Consider the following 20082-nt stretch of genomic DNA (forward strand, 5'->3'; position numbering starts at 1 on the left):
AATAACGTTCAATTTTAGACCCTTTACACCTCAATGTGGACCAATTTGATAACCGGGCTCAAATATTAAAAATCTAAAGACATGGTTAGATTCAGCATACCAAAGCACCCAAGAATTCAATTTTTGTTGGACCCTTTGGACCTTAATGTAAAACAATTTGAAAACAGGACCAACAATTAAGAATCTAAATACACTGTTAGATTTGGCATATCCAAGAACCTAATAATTCATTTATTCATGAAATCAAACAAAGTTTAATTTTGGACCCTTTTGGCCCCTAATTCCTAAACTGTTGGGACCAAAACTTCCAAAATTATTCCCAAACTTGCTTTATGGTCATAAACCTTGTGTTTAAATTTCATAGATTTTTATTTCCCTATACTAAAGTTATAGTGCGAAAACCAAATGTCTTCAAACGACGACGACGACGCCACCAATGTCATACCAATATACGATAAAAAAAAATCAATTTTTGCGGTACCGCAAAAATTGAACTATAACCACTGAACCATGAAAATGCTGGACCTTTTGCTAATGGTATCTAAGATATTTACTTGATCACCAAAACTTAACCTTGTTCACTGATCCATGAAATGAGGTCAAGGTCAAGTGAAAACTGTCTGACGGGCATGATGACCTTGTAAGGTACGCACATACCAAATATAGTTATCCTTTTACTTATAATAAGAGAGTATTCAACATTACAAAAAATCTTAACTTATTTTTCAAGTAGTCACTTAACCATAAAAATGAGGTCAAATCGGATAACAGGACAGTGTACTATAATTTAGATGAAGCTATTAGTATCAATATATTATCAAATGTTTTGAAACGATATTTAATTGTTTAAATGTCATGAGCGGCATTGGAATGCTTACATCCACTACATTGAACTTTGATGGATAGTTGTCTCATTGACAATCATACCACATCTCCCTACTTTACATATCAGGGTATATAAATAAAGTCCCCTTAAGTTACAAAGACTTTCAGCTCTTGAATTGTTTCCACTACTTCACTATTTTAATTGAAAAATTATAATGTAAATAGAAAATAAATGCATGCCTTTTTTGTTGTAAATAATAATAATATCAATAATGTGGATGGGGTTGAAATTTTTCTGGGTTCTGATTTTTTTCCATCACCAAGATGAGAACTTGAAAGAAAAATACATTCTTTGACCGTCTATTGTCAGTGTTGACATAAATTATCATTGATATGGTTATAATTACAAGACAATAATAAGGATGTTCTACCCCAGAAGTTATAATTGATATGGTCATAAATACAAAACAATAATAAGGATGTTCTACCCCAGAAATAGATTGCCTTGGCTGTATATATCAAAACCGTGAACTGTATACCTTAATTGATTTTTTTTATTCAAGCATCACTGACAAGTCTTTTGTATAAAAACCAAAAGTGTCTGGTCCACATAATTTTAAACCTGATATCTATTAAAATCATATAAAGATGTGGTTTAATCGCCAATGAGACAAATCTCAACAAGAGATCAAATGACACAGAAGTTTATATACACAAGTTTCCAACTCCTTTGACATTATACAAATATTTAACAAAATAATATTACAAAAATAGGCAGCACTAAATAATATTTTATTTACAATGACAAATATCACAAAAGGAAAAACTGCATTGATTGTTGCATTAAAAAAAGCAAAACCAAAACCTTAACTGACGTTATAACAATGTATAATGGAGTATTATAATCATAATCATTATTTCACAATGTATAATTTTTTTTAAATATAAATGCCACAAAACAAAACAAAAAAGTACCAGGAAAAGCACAAGTCATTCAGTCACTGTGTATCATCGAACAGCGGATATAGGTACTAACCAAGCGGGCGTGAGCGATTTTGACCTAACACAGTAATGAAAATCTTTGTTTTTTCACATAACATCAATGTGTTTATCAATCTAAACATAATTGTTATTATAAGAAATGATTTGTAGGTTGATGATTAGATATGTCTCATTATTTCCCCAAAACAAGAACGATTACTAAAAACATGTGCAAATACTTGTCAAAGAGTTTACGCTCGTCTCATCAGATATGATTATATATTCATTGCAACTATTTTTCTGATAGAAGGCCACTTTGTGTGTGTAATAAGTATAGCTGTTTCAATAATTGGCATTGAAATCTCTTATACATATGTTATTTTTCGATATTTTATTTCGAAAAGAAGCATTGTGTACGGTGCTTAGTGACCACATAAATCTTTCTGTGTGGTGCATAGTTTAGTTGCTGTACACCGTACACAAAAACATTTTTTTCGTTTATTACTCAAAAAAGGAACAAAGTAATCACAGATAGGTTTATGATTTGTAACTATTACTTTTGCCCTGTATTAGCTTTCTTTCAGATAAAACATTTTAACGTCTCGACAACTGTATCAAAATTGAAAGCTGGTGTTGAGATTGACAACTATTTGCGCATTTACAAGTTAATTGTTCTTATTAGAATATCAAAGTTGTTTTATAAATAAGAAAAAATCGATACAAAAATCATTTGGGAGCAGGAATTTCAAATGTTGAAAAATGTACATTGAATATTGATAAAACAAAACAAAGATTTTCGTTACCGTGTAAGGTCAAAATGGATCATGCCCGCTTGGTTAGTACCTATATCCGGTGAACTGATGACACACGGTGTCAGTGGTGAGAAAAAAAATTACATCATTGCATTTAAAAACAAAAAGTGTACTTTACCTAAAACTAATAACTGCTGAACTTTCAACTGAAATTAATCAAAATTTAATGCAGGTCAGAGTACTACTATTTTGGCACTGTTGACCTTGTTGTTTTATAGACAAGAAAACCTTTAAAAATATGAGGTTGACTGTGAACAAGAATTGTCCAAGTGATTTTTGAATATTATAGACAGATGAAAATCACAATCACAAGACTGATGCTGACAATGGAGGTAGACGTAATGTATAAGGTGGCTAGGGAGTCTTAATTAAAATTGATAGAATTTTTTGATAACTTGTAAAAATGAAGTTTTTATCATGCTTTTTTCAAAAATATATTAAAAGTATGGGTCACTGGACTTTTTTCCACACTGCTGCAGGTTGTGCAAAATTGTATTCTGTATAGATTATGCATAGAAAATAAATTTTGTGAGATAAAAAGAAAACAAGCTATTAGAACGTTAAGAAGAATTTGAGAAGATTGCTCTTATAACATACTTTCAGAAAAGAAAAAGAAAAAATGTGGTCACCGAACTTGTTTTCTTGCTACATATAAAAATAAGTAAATTCATAACACTTCACATTATAAAAATTACTTTATCTTTGTTATTTAAAATTAAACACAAACAAGGTGTTTTTGAGAAATTACAGCTGTAGTTATGATAAAACACACAATTTTCTATATAATATATTTATATCAACAGTCTTTTACATAAATTATAAACAACTCTCAAAATTTGCACATTTCATCAAATATCTAGACCAAAGTTGTCTGCTTCTTCAAAATCCAAGATGGAGGAAGACATCCGAACCACCCTAAGACAACATACTATTAACAGAAATACCAGTCAACAACAAAAAACAAATACCAATCAATTACAACAGGGCAATTTGCAAATCCATGAAAACATTGAATTGCAAATAAAACTAATTAAAACACAATATTAACTATTTAATTTGATCATGTTTTTAACTAGTATGCTAAAAATGCTTTCATCTGCTTAACTTAACTGACAGCTACCTCTGGTCACTAGTCTAGTTAACACTCTTATAGAATAGAAGAAAGGATTCTGCACAAAATTAGATGATATTCAAAACTATAGCATAGAAGAGTAAACAGACACTGGTATTACTATAGCATAGAAGAGTAAACAGACACTGGTATTACTATTTCTGTATTTTAGTACACTTCGTCAGTGTTCACTTCTTAGTTTTTATCTGTAACATTTACAGGTACCTAAATTGAGTGATAATAACTAATCATTATTTTTTGTATGGATATAGATAAAATTGAGAATGGAAAGAGATAATGTGTCAAAGAGACAACAATCCGACCAATTAGCAGACAACCGCTGAAAGGCCACCAATGGTCTTCAATACAGCGAGAAACCCCCTCACACAGGCGTGCTTCAAATGGCCACTTAACAAAAATATCTACTTGTTCAGTGATAATGAACGTCATACTTCCAAAATAAACTCAAGAAACTAAAATTTGAAATCATACAAGATTAACAAAGACTGGAGGCTCCTGACTTGGGACAGGCGCAACAATGCAGCAAGGGTTAAACATGTTTTTTTTAGATCTAAACCATCCCCCTATATATACACACATATGTTAAACAAAATACTTCTGGATAACAAAATGAATGCGGAGTCTACATGGTCTATGCAGCTTATCTTTGTAAAATTTCTCACATAAATTTTTTTTCAAATACAAAACTCATTATTTTTAAGTAAACTTAATGACCTGTTTGGTTCAATATTTGTTTATTCTACTCATGGCATAATTTATATAAAATTAAAAAAAAGTTTATATAAAATTTATAAAAAGAGATATATAACTGGTAAACCAACAGCACAATCAAAAATTAAAGTCAAAATAATAATTCAAAGAAAAAGAAAGATACACTATGAGCACCATGATATACCTTGATGTTTGTAATGTGAAGCAATCTAGTTATAGTAGTTTATCTTTCATTCATAGAAAATGTCTGCTATAGTCATTTCTTAGCTCATATAAACAATGCAAAATGAATATTGATAAAAAAAATTATATGCTCTGGAATTTCCATGTCAGTAGATAAGTTATATTGGGTGTTAATCTCAACAAAAACAATTCAGGAAAATTAAAAACAAATTGAAACCTTAAGGGTGCCCTAAAAAGTCATAATACTCTATAAGAGTTAAGTAAGACATCACAACAAATGATTGTACTTACTCCAACTGACTAGGTGAATAATTACATATGGACATAAAAAACCAAGCTGTAAATCAGATCATATTACCTTCACACATCAAATCACAACAGTAAACCTGGTTTAACAACCTATTAATTTACAATGGCTACAGGTTAAAGATTATACAGTATGCTCTTCAATAACACTTGGGTAACAAATAAACTGATGAAAAAAGTGTAAACCATAACACTTTGTAAAATAGGTGGTTTTACAAAAATACTTGTTGTGCTAAAGCCCTTTATTCATGTTTTTTGTCTGATGTTTTCTCCAAACATTGTTTAGGTGGTGTATCTGGGTACTGTTGAGACAGGGGAGTGAGACTTAGTAACATGATGTGTCTCTGGTAGGCTTTACTATCCCTGAAATTGTTGTCTGTTCCATGGAGACGATCAAGTACACCAAGTACTCCAAAACAGTTGGTAAACCTATAAAACAATCAAGTCATTAGATGAGACAATATCTGAAAATGTCTAATATTTAGCAGTAGAAAAACAAAACAAAAAGATGTCTTTATAACCATTATTTTAATAGCACAAATCTAAGAACACACATTAAGGATTCAGGAACTGGTGTATGTATTTCAAACAATTGTTAATGTTGTAACAATAATGACAATGTAAATAAAATGCTCCACAGGGTGCAGCTTGATACAACCACAGAGTCGAACCCTGGAGAGTTGGGGCATTTACCTTTTATGGTCCATATTCAAAATCTAAATACATGGTTAGATTCAGCAAATTCAGCAGATTCAACAAAGTTTAATTTTGAAGCCCTATTTGGACCAACTTGAAAACTGGGCCAATAAACAAAAATCTAGGTACATATTCAATCAACATGATCAAATACAGCCTATCAAAGAAACCCAGAATCTATTTTTTTGTTAAAATCAAAGTAAGTTAAATTTTGGACCCTTTGGACCATAATGTAGTCCAATTTGAGAACAGGGCCAAAAATTAAGAATCTAAATATAGAAGAATCCCAATAATTCATTTTTTTATGAAATCAGATAAAGTTTAATGTTGAACTCTTTTTGTCCCTAATTCCTAAACTGTAAGAACCAAAACACCGAAAATCAATCTCAACCTTCCTTTTGTGGTCATACCCTTGTTATTAAATTTCATAGATTTTTTATTTACTTACTACAGTTATTGTGCAAAAACCAAGAAAAACATTATTTGGGCATTTTTGTTGCCCCTCATTCCTTAATTGTTGGGACCAATAAAATCTGACATAGTTGACACTGTGATAGTACTTACTTTTGATGGTGGAAATCATGAGCCTCTGGTGATGGGAGGAATTGGAAATGAGAACCACATATATAGATAAAGTACTTACTTCTGATGGTGGAAATCATGAGCCTCTGGTGATGGGAGGAATTGGAAATGAGAACCACATATATAGATAAAGTACTTACTTCTGATGGTGGAAATCATGTGCCTCTGGTGATGGGAGGAATTGGAAATGAGAATCACATATAGATATAGTACTTACTTCTGATGGTGGAAATCATGAGCCTCTGGTGATGGGAGGAATGGGAAATGAGAACCACATATATAGATAAAGTACTTACTTCTGATGGTGGAAATCATGAGCCTCTGGTGATGGGAGGAATGGGAAATGAGAACCACATATATAGATAAAGTACTTACTTTTGATGGTGGAAATCATGAGCCTCTGGTGATGGGAGGAATGGGAAATGAGAACCACATATATAGATAAAGTACTTACTTTTGATGGTGGAAATCATGTGCCTCTGGTGATGGGAGGAATGGGAAATGAGAACCACATATATAGATAAAGTACTTACTTTTGATGGTGGAAATCATGAGCCTCTTGTGATGGGAGGAATGGGAAATGAGAACCACATATATAGATAAAGTACTTACTTCTGATGGTGGAAATCATGTTCTTCTGGTGATGGGAGGAATGGGAAATGAGAACCACATATATAGATAAAGTACTTACTTTTGATGGTGGAAATCATGTGCCTCTGGTGATGGGAGGAATGGGAAATGAGAACCACATATATAGATAAAGTACTTACTTTTGATGGTGGAAATCATGTGCCTCTGGTGATGGGAGGAATGGGAAGTGATAACCACTGTGGGATATAGTAGTTGACACCAGAGCCATGAAGAACCACATCCAAGCTGTAGCTAAGTGTGACCCCATTAGTATTGGTCCCATCATAATAGGCATCAAATTACTGATACAATGCTCTAAAGGATGAGCATAGATACAGATAATCCCTATTGGAGCTGTCCATTCGTGGTGTAGCTTGTGAATGTGCTTATAAAGTCTGGGATGGTGCATCAATCTGAAATCAAAATGCATCAATTCTCAGGCTGTAAATATATAAATGCTAAAATTTGAATCTTGGGCAGTTGATTAATTGTAAATGTAAAACAAATTTAATTCTTGTTCTTTGTCAAAGATTCAGTCTGTGATGTAAATGATAAAATAATTTCTGGGAAAGGGCTGATGTCTGAATAATAAAAGGTGTAGTCAAAATATTGTGTTTTTTTCTGAAATATAAACAAGTCAGGAACCTGTTATTCAGTTTGTTGCTGTATATCATATTTGTTTTACTTCAGTATTTTGTTCATAAATCAGACTGTTAGTTTTCTTGTTTTTTAATATTTTACATTAGTCAATTTAGGGCCCTTTATAGCTGAATATGCACAAGATATTTGGCATTTCCAACTTAAATGAAATCTCAATTCCAGATTGTTTCGGTTCAAGGTACAGAAACTAGTGGGAGAAATTTCCTGTATAATCTAAAATTATATACGTGCTGAAAAAACTTCTCTGTGTTGTGTATTAGACCTTAAGGGCATACGATACAGTTTTGATCCTGTATTTACAAGTTCATGAAAATTTGCATATTGGCTTTTTTTTACCAGTTAATTTAAATCAAATATGTCATAAAAAATATACCTTCATGTGCTACTTTTTGAGTAAAATGAGGTCGTAATTTTGTATATTTGCTCAAAATTCAGATTTGTGGCCGTAATTTCTTTTTCTAAAGAAAGACATAACTTTTTTTGTTAAAAAAGATAAACACAAATTGTTTTTTTTTAAATAATTGGTAATTTCTGTATTTTATAAATATCCTTAAAAAATATGCAATTTTTTATTCAGAAATAACTCATATTTATCAAACGTTCATGAATTGAGGAAAAAACGTCATTTTTTACTGCATGTTTTTCAAAATTTAAAAAAAATCCTCTATTTACAGTTTTATAAATTTGGGTCACATAATCTCCCTGCAAAATGAAACAAGATATTGTTTTGAAAAATAGGGGTCCATGAACTCGTTTTCAAATAAAATCAGTTCGAAAAATGCATCTTTTCCGGATATGTCACAGTTTGACATCACGAAAATAACATATTAACTTCCCTGTAACTGTATCGTATGCCCTTAATGATGTTCCCAGAACTACTTGAAGTTATGTATATCAACTTTGAATAATTTGCCTGTTTTAAAACTGTACCTGTGAGAGTAGTAAAATCCAATTTCTTCCACCAAACTAAACACAGTTAGCTCTAACAGAACCCATGCAAATGAAGGCATCTCACCACTGACGATACACCCACGCCATTTCATCAAAGAAAATCCAAACAATGTCATCGGAAATGAAACAACAAATCCGTTAAACAAAACAATTTTCACAGCCTTCTTTAACTTCTGTCTATCAACCTGTAAAACAGATAAGATCATTTTAAATGTGTAAAATCAGACAGGAAAAGTTTTACATTCTTCTTCAGCTTTCATTAATAATTACAATAATGTATGTACAGGAAAGCCGTGGACATGCTCTGATAAATGGTGGCACAAACATTAATGCCCACCATGAAGGTTATCTATGTCCATCATAAGACCAATGTTCTAAACATAAGATATATTACTATGATTAATCGAATCACAAGTTAATTCTAAGATTGGACATGATAGTAACAGGAATAACATTAACACATTCTCTGTCGGATGGCAGTCTAATGTTCTAACTGAAGAATATTTTAAACTAAAATTAATTATTTTCTTACAGTTTACTTAATTCTTTTAACATCTCAAAAACATACGCCATATAAGGGATTCAAAGTTACAATCACTTTCTTCAATATTCACAATATATTTTGGTCAATGCATAACAAATTCTAGCACATGTATGACTTTCTTTGAACGCTTTGTATACTCAACTGTCGAAATAAAACCTACAAAAAATGCAAGAACGTTCTAAAAAGTCTTTCATAATCTGCTTCTTAGTTCTGATAAAATAAAAATCAAGGAAACCAACAACTAAAGGGTCTAAAAAGTCTTTGTCTCTCGCCTTGGCCTATGAGCATATCAAACAAAGGACATTCTCCAACATTGTAGACGAGAATAGACTTTATGACAAAAATCTCTAATTTGTTGATCTTGTACTTTTGATTATTTAGTCTAGTTACTCTATTTTCTTTTTTTTGCTCAAAACAAAAAGGAGGGTAAAATTTATTCCTATGAAGGATGACAGTCCACTAACAATATTGTGACAAAAATTAATCAGACCACTGAGTTGATGCCTCTGCTGGTGGACTGTTAGTCCCCGAGGGTATCACCAGCCCAGTAGCCAGTACTTGGTACTGGCATGAAAATACGGATTTTTTGTGTTATCAAATTTGCTGTTTCAAATGATAAAAAATTATTATCAAGTAAGAAATGTATCTCCCTCATGCAAAGCTCTGATTTCTTTCACGGATCTGGCTATACTTTTTGGAACTTTTGGATTATAGCTCTTCATCTTTTATATAAGCTTTGGATTTACATATTTTGGCCACGAGCATCACTGAAGAGACATGTATTGTCGAAATGTGCATCTGGTGCAAGAAAATTGGTACCGTTAATCAATAATGTTATTTCCTTCATATATCATTTTATTCTGGTATCACTAAAAATGAACAAAGGTATACAGAAAAACATATTAATATACATTACATTACCTTTATAATATAGTAAAGAAGTTCTAAGATTACATCTGTAAGGAAGTGGGCAATTGTTTAAATCCAGTAAATGTTCACATAACATGCATAACAAATTCTACTTTTACTTGCGATTGTTTATGACATAATTTAAATAATTACGGTTGTAATACTGAAAACAATTTCCTTATTTTTGGTAATGGTTTCAATCATTCCTTGGTGATTATAAATTGCTTGATTTTAAGTACTATAGGCAGTAACACCAAATAATTTAATTTTTGTAAATAGATTATATGCAATTTGGTTAGAGATTATCCTAGTATATAAGTAGACTTTCCCGCAGCCTTAATCATTTAAATCCTCAGAGTCGAAGAGTGAAGACAAACGAAAAAGTAACTAACTATTTCTGAATAAGAAAATTCATTCTGACCAGTTGGTTTGATCACTAGATGAGGAATTTGCTCCCCCAAATCAGTCAGAGTTGTACAGGGGACAATTGAAAGAAAGGAAGCAGAGGGCTTTAGAGTTGCTTTCTGGGTTACGTCAAACGATACCCCGTCTGTTGAATAGAGCATACCCCACTGCCCCAGGAGAAGTTAAGGAAACATTAGCTAAAGAACACTTTTTGGATTCATTGATTATTATAACGACATGCATATGACATTCAAACAATCATCACCCCCTGACCTTAATTCCTTTATCTGTTAAGCTGTAGAGGTAGAAACGTTTACGAGGCAGAAAAGCAATTTAAAATAGGGAAAGCCCATTTAGGAGTTGAAGACAATAATGAAATGGTGGTTAGAGCGTCAGAATCTTATCATATGACAGGTTGTCAGATAAAATTGAGGGCATGCATGCAGCTCTCAATGATCAATTGGTAAGTATGCATAAAGTATAAAAATATGTATTGTTATGCGTTTATTTTTCTACATTGGTTAGAGGTATAGGGGGAGGGTTGAGATCTCACAAACATGTTTAACCCCGCCGCATTTTTGCGCCTGTCCCAAGTCAGGAGCCTCTGGCCTTTGTTAGTCTTGTATTATTTTTATATTAGTTTCTTGTGTACAATTTGGAAATTAGTATGGCGTTCATTATCACTGAACTAGTATATATTTGTTTAGGGGCCAGCTGAAGGACGCCTCCAGGTGCGGGAATTTCTCGCTACATTGAAGACCTGTTGGTGACCTTCTGCTGTTGTTTTTTATTTGGTCGGGTTTTTGTCTCTTTGACACATTCCCCATTTCCATTTTCAATTTTATAAAGATTTAGATGAATTTAAGAATAAAGATAACATGCCTAGGCCAGTTTAAAGGTCGAAGTTACTCTGAATTACTTGTTGAAAACCCAGCCACAGGGCTAGACATTGTGATGCTACTAGAAATATGTGGCTGACCAACCAAGGATCACCTGGACCTTCAGTCAGGCGTATGAACAACCATAGTGGTAAATGGAAACATAAATCTTTATTCCTCGGCTCAAATACCCTCAACAATGAAGCAGGGCACTATGTCGATTTATTCAAGTGTATATTGCTGTCACATGTTTCTTTATTTTACATTGGCTAGAAGTATAGGGGAGGGTTAAGTTCTCACAGAATATGTTTAACCACACAGCATATAATTTGCGCCTGTTATTTGTTAGGAGCCTCTAGCCTTTGTTAGTCTTGTATGTTTCTGAAGCATTAGTGTAATCAATCCCATTTCAAAATAACTAGACTAAGATCAATCATTCCTGGTATACAAGCACTAGTGTAATCATTCTTGGTTTAAAAAGACTATATCATGTATATACTGTGAATATTTACTCAGAAGAAAACACTATTTTACTTTCTCCCTTTCTAAGTTAAATTAACAATACAAGTTTACCAAGAAATAATGGAATAATTAAACCTGGTCTTTGTATGTGTGACTGAGGTCACACTTAAAAATATTTTGGTTTGCCCAAACGTTGAGACAGTGGGTAGGTAGGTAGGCATTTTTTTATTTGAAAAAAAGAAATTAGAGTATGAGATGTTATTAGTCTCCATGCCTATTTGATTAAAAAAAAACTTCTTCAAATCAGGACAATAAAAGAATATGAGTAGGCAGCTTTTTTCTGGGTAGGTAGCGTTTGGGCAAACAAACCTATTATCTATTATGGCCTGACAATGAGACAATTATCTATCCATCCAAGACATTTCTATGAACAAATGTTAGTCAGGCAGTTTTTGAAAAGCTGAAAGTCAAATTAGTCAGTGCCCCAGTCATCAATCATCCTTCTCCAAAACATTCATTCTTGATACAGATGCAAGTACCAAATCAATGTGTGGTGTTTATCATCTATTGATGGTGAGAGCATTAAAAGTGACAACGTAATACTGTCCCTTTAAACCCTTGGCCCTGAACAAGTACCAAATCAATATGTGGTGTTTATCACAGGGCATCTATTGATGGTGAGAGCATTAAAAATTACAACGTAATACTGTCCCTTTGAACCCTTGGCCCTGAGCAAGTACCAGGGGCACACTGGAAATCATATTTTCATATATAAGTAATTACTATTGAATCAAAGAACTTAAGTACTAAAAGGTAAATAGGTAAACAGTCATATATCTAATTTTGAAGTAAGGTTTAGTCACAGTTCCAATAAAACATCCCTTGTGTTGTACTCTATTGTTAGGTTAAGTGTTCCATTCAGTATACTTTCTGAATTCTATCTATTTTTTTTATGTTTTATGCCTCAAATAGAAAGTAGGTTATGAAATTACATTGTAAACAAATTTGGATCATGAATTTTAAAGTAAAGTAGTGATTTGGTCAAGCTGAAAAAAAGGTGACAAATTAGCACTTCAGAAGCTGTCAAAAGATTTCAAAAACCCTTAACAGAAAATTGTCAATATTTTGAGTTAGACCTGATGAAGTTTTCTTTAATTTTGATATAATTTGTCCGAAAAAGTAAAACACACTAAAAATATAATTGAGAAAGTACATGTGAGGACTTTTTTTTTTTTTTTTTTTTTTTTTAAGAAATGCACTAAAAAATAACTGTGTACTCAGACCATAGGGTGAGGGTTAGGTTATGAGTATTTACACTTACTGGTACATTTTTGTCTTCCTGAACTTTATACTTTAACAGAAAACCAGGTTTTCCTGTGGCGTCTAGGATCAGTAGAAAAGCATTGGCACCCCATATTACTGCATTAGTGAATAGAATTGTTCCTGAAATAATAACAGTAAAGTAAAGTGCTTGTAAGCACTGAATGGTAAAAATTGCTTAAAATCATCAGTGGGAAGTAAAATTAAATCTTTCATTTGTTGTAGTTGATTAAACAGTAATTCTAGACAAAGGGAAATAAGTCCAACCTTTAAATTTTTAACCATGATATAATCTATAATTTTAGAGCAAATGTTATGAAATGTTCTAGACAAGTGTAACATCAATTTGTTCCTTGAAATGCTTAGCATTATTACATTGATAAATTTCTGGAAATGTGCATGGATAGGATGTTTAGAATGTTATGATCAATATAAAACAATATATAAATAGTTACTGTAAACCAATTATTTTCATGAGCAAGTTATTTTCGCAACTGTGGCAAGTTTAAAAATAACTTGAATATAAATCTTTGCAAATATGTTTGTCTTGGATCTTTCTTATTTTGGTTGTTAACTTATAACATGTATGCTAAAGGATATCTTTTTGTACCATTTACTCACCATTTTTTTTTAGGGTACTAGTATTATAAGAGTAAATAAATTACTGCAAGGGCATAATTATGATAAAATTGAGAATGGAAATCGAGAATGTGTCACAGAGACAACAACCCAAAAATGGAAAAGACAACAGTAATAGGTCATTAACAGGTGACTGGTCTTCAATGTAGCCAGAAATTTCCAGCACCCAGATACATCCTTCAGCTGGCCCCTAAACAAACATTTACTAGTTCAGTGATAATGAACTCCAAATTGTACACAAGAAACTAAAATTAAAAATAATACAAGACTAACAAAGGCCAGAGGCTTCTGACTTGGGACATGTGCAAAAATATGACGGGTTAAACATGTTTATGAGATCTCAACCCTCCCCCTATACATGTACCTCTAGCCATTGTAGAAAAGTATAATTATAATAAATACATGTACATTCAATAAAAAAAAAGAGTCAAACAGAAATCCCCAACGTTGCACAAATTTTATGTCATGTGTATGTATAAATGGACAATAACTAAAAAATACAAACATTTTAAACAATTCATAAAAAAACATCTTAGAGAAATGGAGACCTAAAGCAAATGCAATGTACAATGATGTAATTTCCTGTATATTTAAAAAAAAAAAAAAAAAAAAAAAAAAAGAAAGAAAAAAGATGTGGTATGATTGCCAATGAGACAACTCTCCACAAGAGACCAAAATAAAATAGAAATTAACAACTATAGGTCACCGTACTGCCTTCAACAATGAACAAAGCGCACACTGCATAGTCAGCTATAAAAGGCCCTGACATGACAATGTAAAACAATACAAAGGAGAAAACTAACTGCCTAATCTATGTGTAAAAAATGAACGAAAAATAAATATGTAACACATTAACAAATGACAACCACTGAATTACAGGATCCTGACTTGGGACAGGTACATACATACAGAATGTGGCAGGGTTAAACATGTTAGCGGGATTAGACGTTGCGGATTTCAACCTAAGTTTCATAAAATTCTGACAATGAGAGCTCTTAAAATCAATCCAATATTCCATATAATCAACATCTTCAGGGATAAAATTCTTTGACAAATAATTGATCCGCTCTAGCAAGAATTGTACATGTGACATCACAGATAGATGTGACAGACAGATGCACAAATTGACAAATGAACAAACACAATTCTTTTCTATGTCCCCAACAACGTCTTCTCATGACAAAAAACATATCAATTGAAAAGTTAATTATGATGTCATCTAACCCTTATTTAGGTGAGATTATAGAGAGTACCTTTGATTGAACCCCAAATGTGTCCAATTGTGAACTCTTATTTGATGTCCGTTACTTATACGCCTAGCAAACATTTTTACTAATATATATGATTAATCACAGTGAGAGAATAGTAATATCTTACCTATAACGCCTACTGCCAGATCGTTCCTTCCAAACACATCATATACACTGTCCCATAGATTCTGCCAGAAATTCCCTGATGCTCCCCAGAATTGTTGAGTATGCCTAAATATGGTAAGATATTGACAGTTAAACAGGAGAGACGTAACAATATTTATACTAGTTCTCCACCAGTAACGCTTTATAAATTTATCATATAAAAGAAAAAGTATCAATTTGAATCTCCATGTTGTGATGTCTATTGCCTTGTAGTGGTTATACAGTAACATTATAACATTCTATTCCATGTACATGCAAATTCTATTAAATATGTGTGTTATAAATGTTCAAAGAAATCTCAGTTTAAAATGTTCAATATAATCTCCTTCGAAAATGTTCAATATAATCTCCTTCCAAAATGTTCAATGTCTTGGAAATCTCATGTCATCAACCTCATAAAATACATAAATGTGAGGCTCTTAATAATGAAAAAATGTACATAAAAATATTTTTATTCAAATTTTTCTTTTCATAACTGGATCTCTCTATCTGTAATGTTCTTCCTATCCTGTTTGATATTGTTGGTAGATTATGCATCCATATATAATATATATATATAAATACTAAAAATTATACTATATATATTCTAAATCAATAGATTTGAAGACATGCTTTCATAACTGTTATAAATGATTCCATGTATAACCCTGGTAATCTGACGACTTATACTAACATATAAACATGTAAGTAATTCCATGAATAACCCTGGTAATCAGATGACTAACAAACATGTATCTTCAGGTTATAAATCTACTTACTATAGTATATTGTAGAAAGTGTCTAGTTCATTAAAAAACAATATAATTCAAATGTTTTTATATGGAAACTGAAATATAACTTTTATTATTGCTTCCTACAGTTTCTTTGTTTTTTTGGTTGTTATGGGGTTTTTTTTATTGAGAAAAAGAGGGGGGGGGGGTGTAGGTTTGATATGCCTTTGATGGCCAATCCTAATGATCTGTTAAGAAGGTGATTTTGATTTTGAATAATACTCAATACACTTATCTTATAACAAACAAGGCCTTGTCAGGAGCCTTTGACTTTCTTAATCTTGTAATACTTTTTTTTTAAATTTTAGTTCATTTAAATGTTTCAGAGTTTAAGTGTGACGTTCATTTTCACTAAATTAGTGCACTGTTTTGTTTAGGGGCCAGCGGAAGCCTGGATGCAGTATTTACTCAGCTACAACTTCTTATTGAATGACTTTTTTTATATATCACTGCATTTTATTTGTTGTCCAATTATAGAATTTAAAAGAAGATGTGGTATGATTGTCAATGAGACCAATTCTTCACAAAAGTTCCAATTAATGTAGTGGATGTACTCACCATTCAACAAAATTTCTGAATGCTATAAATATGAGAAGTGGTGATCCTTTATAACAAACATACTCACCATTCAACCGAATTTCTGAATGCTATAACTATGAGAAGTCAGGCGCGTAGCTATGTCTACATCATAATGCCTGGGCGTACACTTGAATTTTGATGAAAAAAAATATTTTAATCTAAATAGAATAAAAAGAACTAATTATAATAATATTGACCTTGTATTTCTTCCTTCAATGGCTGGTAGTTGCGAATTAAAGTTACTTTTCAACCAAATGGTATACCATATTATCTATTTGTTCTGTCAAAGTCTGAATCCACTGTTAATGTTACTCTCTTTCCTTTTTTTTAAAAGCAATTCATTAACATACTCACCATACAACTGAATTCCTGAATGCTATAAATATGAGAAGTGGTGAGCCTATAACAAACAAGGCTTTCTTTACAGAGTCAACAAGCTGAACTCTTCTATTTTGATCTGTAACCATGGAAACTGGTACTGAAGGTTGTACTTCGGCCATCTTCTGTTAAAATAAATAAATAAACAATCCATCAACTGGTGAGCCTCCTGATGGGGTTTTTGATTTTGGCTGTTTTTAACAAGGAATTATTTGAATCTGGAATAATTTTGAATTCTGAAAAATGGGATTAGAAATGTATGATGAAAACTAACCCAACTAAATAGGGTAATCCATGTTTAATAATAAAATTGAGAATGGAAATGGGGAATGTGTCAAAGAGACAACAACCTGACCAAAATAAAAAAACACAACAGCAGAAGGTCACCAACAGGTCTTCAATGTAGCGAGAAATTCCCGCACCCGGGGGCGCCCTACAGCTAATGACTGATTGTTGGTTGCTTAACGTCCAGTGGCAAATATTTCATGCATGTTTAGGACGATCCATGAATAATAATGATAATTTTGAAAATAATACTACTATACAGACCGCCACATTATTTGTGTATTTGCTTGTCCCAAGTCAGGAGCATGTAATTTAGTGGTTGTCGTTTGTTTATGTGTGACATATTTGTGTTTCGTTCATTATTCTTTATAAACAAGACCTTTAGTTTTCTCTTTAGAATTGTTTTACATTGTCATATCGGGCCTTTTATATTTGACTATGCAGTATGGGCTTTGCTCATTATTGAAGGCCGTGCAGTGACCTGTGTCATAAGACCAAATTGACACAGACATTAACAATTATATATGGTCACCGTATGGCCTTCAACAATGTGCAAATTACTTTAAAATTTTGAGTCTGGTTGCATACTGTTATCCTCCATTGTACAGCTGTACATGTAGGTCAAAATTAGTTATACAAGATCATACAAGCTAAAACGTTATTAACTAAAGGTTAAACGTGACGATGTTATAAAATGTTGTTCAACTGAGGACATTTAAGGTACTAGTCTATCTGGTTGAGTTAGGGGGTTATCCCTTGGCTGAGAAGGATAGAACGTCATCAAACGGCTTTATGTTGAGGGTTCAATCCTGCTGGTGCCATCGATATTTTTTAACAATAATGCATATGGGGTCCAAAGTTCACCTTGGCAATATTACATACCTGCGTGTTCAAATCATGTGACAGTTAATACCATCTAATCAAATTTATGTGAGAAGTAATATTAATTAGTAAGCAACTATTGTTTTATCAACAATTATACATCGTTTCGTTTATCCTACTTACGTGAACCACTGCAAAGACACTCGTGGTTACAAAAAGTTGTTTATTTACAAACGGAAACTGTATTTTGACATGCGCAATAATTTCCAAAACAAACAAGAGGCTCATAGTTTACCAAGTCACAAGTTTGAGCTTTCTGAAAAGCTGAAGACTGCTTCGCTCTATCCTAATTAAAGGTAATATGAGTGCATGTGGTTGTTGGTATTTTTAGATATTTAAGAATTGAATGCTTCTTTTTGTAACTTCTTTGGGGTGTAAAAGCGTTGACCGAAGTACATTTTGTATGAAGCGTGAAAAGCGTGAATTAAAGCGCTTCATTCGGCTACTGAAAATGTGTGCACGGTCAACCGCGCTTTTACAACCCTTTGAAGTTACACAAAGGAGCATTCAATACTTATAGGATCATATCTGCTGCAGGAAAAATAAAGTCTGTGTAACCTTCAGAATTAACCCTAACCCTAACCCTTTGACATTAAAACATTAGCAAATTGGCATAACTTAATGATTTCAATTACTTCCCTAAAAACTTGATGAGTCTACACTTTATATCAGGTTAATTCCAATAAGATAATGTTCATGCATCAAAATAAATTTGCTTTACACTAAACCAACCGCTAGATCAATGCAAGTCACGCCTATGGTTTCTTTTAAACCTCACATTCGATTGACTATGACATTTTTTGTGTTATAACTGATCTGTCCTGAGCAAATACACAATATTTATTTATCTTTTACTAGATACTAATTTCCAAGATGCACAACACTGCAGATGCAAAATTAAAATCACTGTAACAGTTTCTTCAGGGCGCGGATTTTGTTTCTTTTAAAGATAGAAAAAAATATAAAAATAATGTGATAAAAAAAGGTGTTTTACAGATAAGAAAATAATTATGATATATATATATTCTGTAGTGAAAAATCAGCAATATGAAAGTTAATGAATGTGAGAAGTTCAAGGCCACTTCTACATTAGTTATGTCATAAATTGAAAAAAAATCAGAAGGTTCTTTTAGGTTTACGCCATTTTGTAACGGCATTTCTACATATAAATAGTCAAACTTGTAGTTTTGACATCCTTTGCAGCATATGTCTTTGATTGGATCGTTTTGTGGCATTCTAAAAAATAAATATCAGAAAATTCTCCTTGTTATTTAAGTTTTTACGTTTGACCTTTTGACAAGTTTCTAAAAAAATTGACTACTCGGGGGGTTTTACGACCAAAACTTTTTTTTATTGTACACGTTTTCCTTTCCATCGATATTTAATTTAAGTGTGCGTTCTTCCGGTACATTAAAGTGTTTGAAAATGAACTCGAGTTGCAGAACTATATTAACCCTGCATTCATATGGAGTTTTATTATACCTACATGTACCTGCTGATACGATATTTCAGGGATTGCATTTTCTATCATAATTTACTTGACAGAGGGTTGCTGCTCACAAGGAAGCTATTGAACCAAGAGTTCCAAATTGTGAAGTTTAAATAATCCTTCATATATTTTACGGACGCCATCACGTGTCGGTTGACCGTTATGGAACATCTGTTTAACTGATGACTGCCGATGGATATGTCCATATTATCGTAACTACAATCTCGTCATGTATTCCCCGAATGTGACGTTCCAAATAAGACTTAGTTATCACCGGGTTTGTACTAACATGTGCCACATAAAAAAAAAATGGATCTGCTTACCCTTCCAGAGCAACCCCGTTATTTTGATATAGGAAGATGTGGTATGAGTGCTAATGAGACAACTCTCCATCCAAGTCACATTTTATAAAAGTAAACCAGTATAGGTCAATTTACGGTCTTCAGCACGGAGCCTTGGCTCACACCAAATAGCAAGCTATATATCCCCCAAACATTTACTAGTGTAAAACCATTGAAACGTCTAATATAAGATATGGTTCATGTTGCTCAGTCTTTCTACGTTATGTTTAGTGTACTGTTGTTTTTATTTTTCCGGTGTTTTTTTTTCTTTCTTTTTGCCATGGCGTTGTTAGTTTATTTCCGACTAATGGCTTTCA

At 32.4% G+C, this 20082-nt stretch overlaps 1 protein-coding gene across 1 annotated transcript; it reads right to left on the reverse strand.

The window, feature by feature from the left end:
- Positions 1-1361: 1361 nt before the first annotated feature.
- On the reverse strand, positions 1362-18115 carry LOC134697139 (fatty acid hydroxylase domain-containing protein 2-like). Its single transcript, XM_063559200.1, has 7 exons — positions 18059-18115; positions 16745-16893; positions 15004-15107; positions 12989-13110; positions 8449-8654; positions 6999-7271; positions 1362-5379 (listed from the first exon to the last, which is right to left on the reverse strand). The coding sequence occupies exons 2-7, from the start codon at positions 16888-16890 to the stop codon at positions 5193-5195; spliced, it is 1038 nt and encodes a 345-aa protein (XP_063415270.1). The 5' UTR covers positions 16891-16893; positions 18059-18115; the 3' UTR covers positions 1362-5192.
- Positions 18116-20082: the final 1967 nt, after the last annotated feature.

This window comes from Mytilus trossulus, chromosome 14 (genome assembly GCF_036588685.1).
Source record: "Mytilus trossulus isolate FHL-02 chromosome 14, PNRI_Mtr1.1.1.hap1, whole genome shotgun sequence".
Classification (NCBI taxonomy): domain Eukaryota; kingdom Metazoa; phylum Mollusca; class Bivalvia; order Mytilida; family Mytilidae; genus Mytilus; species Mytilus trossulus.

What these genes read in the sequence shown, in the direction of transcription:
- LOC134697139 (XM_063559200.1), bottom strand. Translation starts at nt 16,890, where the DNA reads ATGGCCGAAGTACAACCTTCAGTACCAGTTTCCATGGTTACAGATCAA. An exon ending in AGGAAGACAAAAATGTACCA is followed by an intron (nt 8,655 to 12,988) that starts GTAAGTGTAAAT and finishes TCTGTTTTACAG; the next exon opens with GTTGATAGACAGAAGTTAAA. An exon ending in GGATTTTACTACTCTCACAG is followed by an intron (nt 7,272 to 8,448) that starts GTACAGTTTTAA and finishes TTTTGATTTCAG; the next exon opens with ATTGATGCACCATCCCAGAC.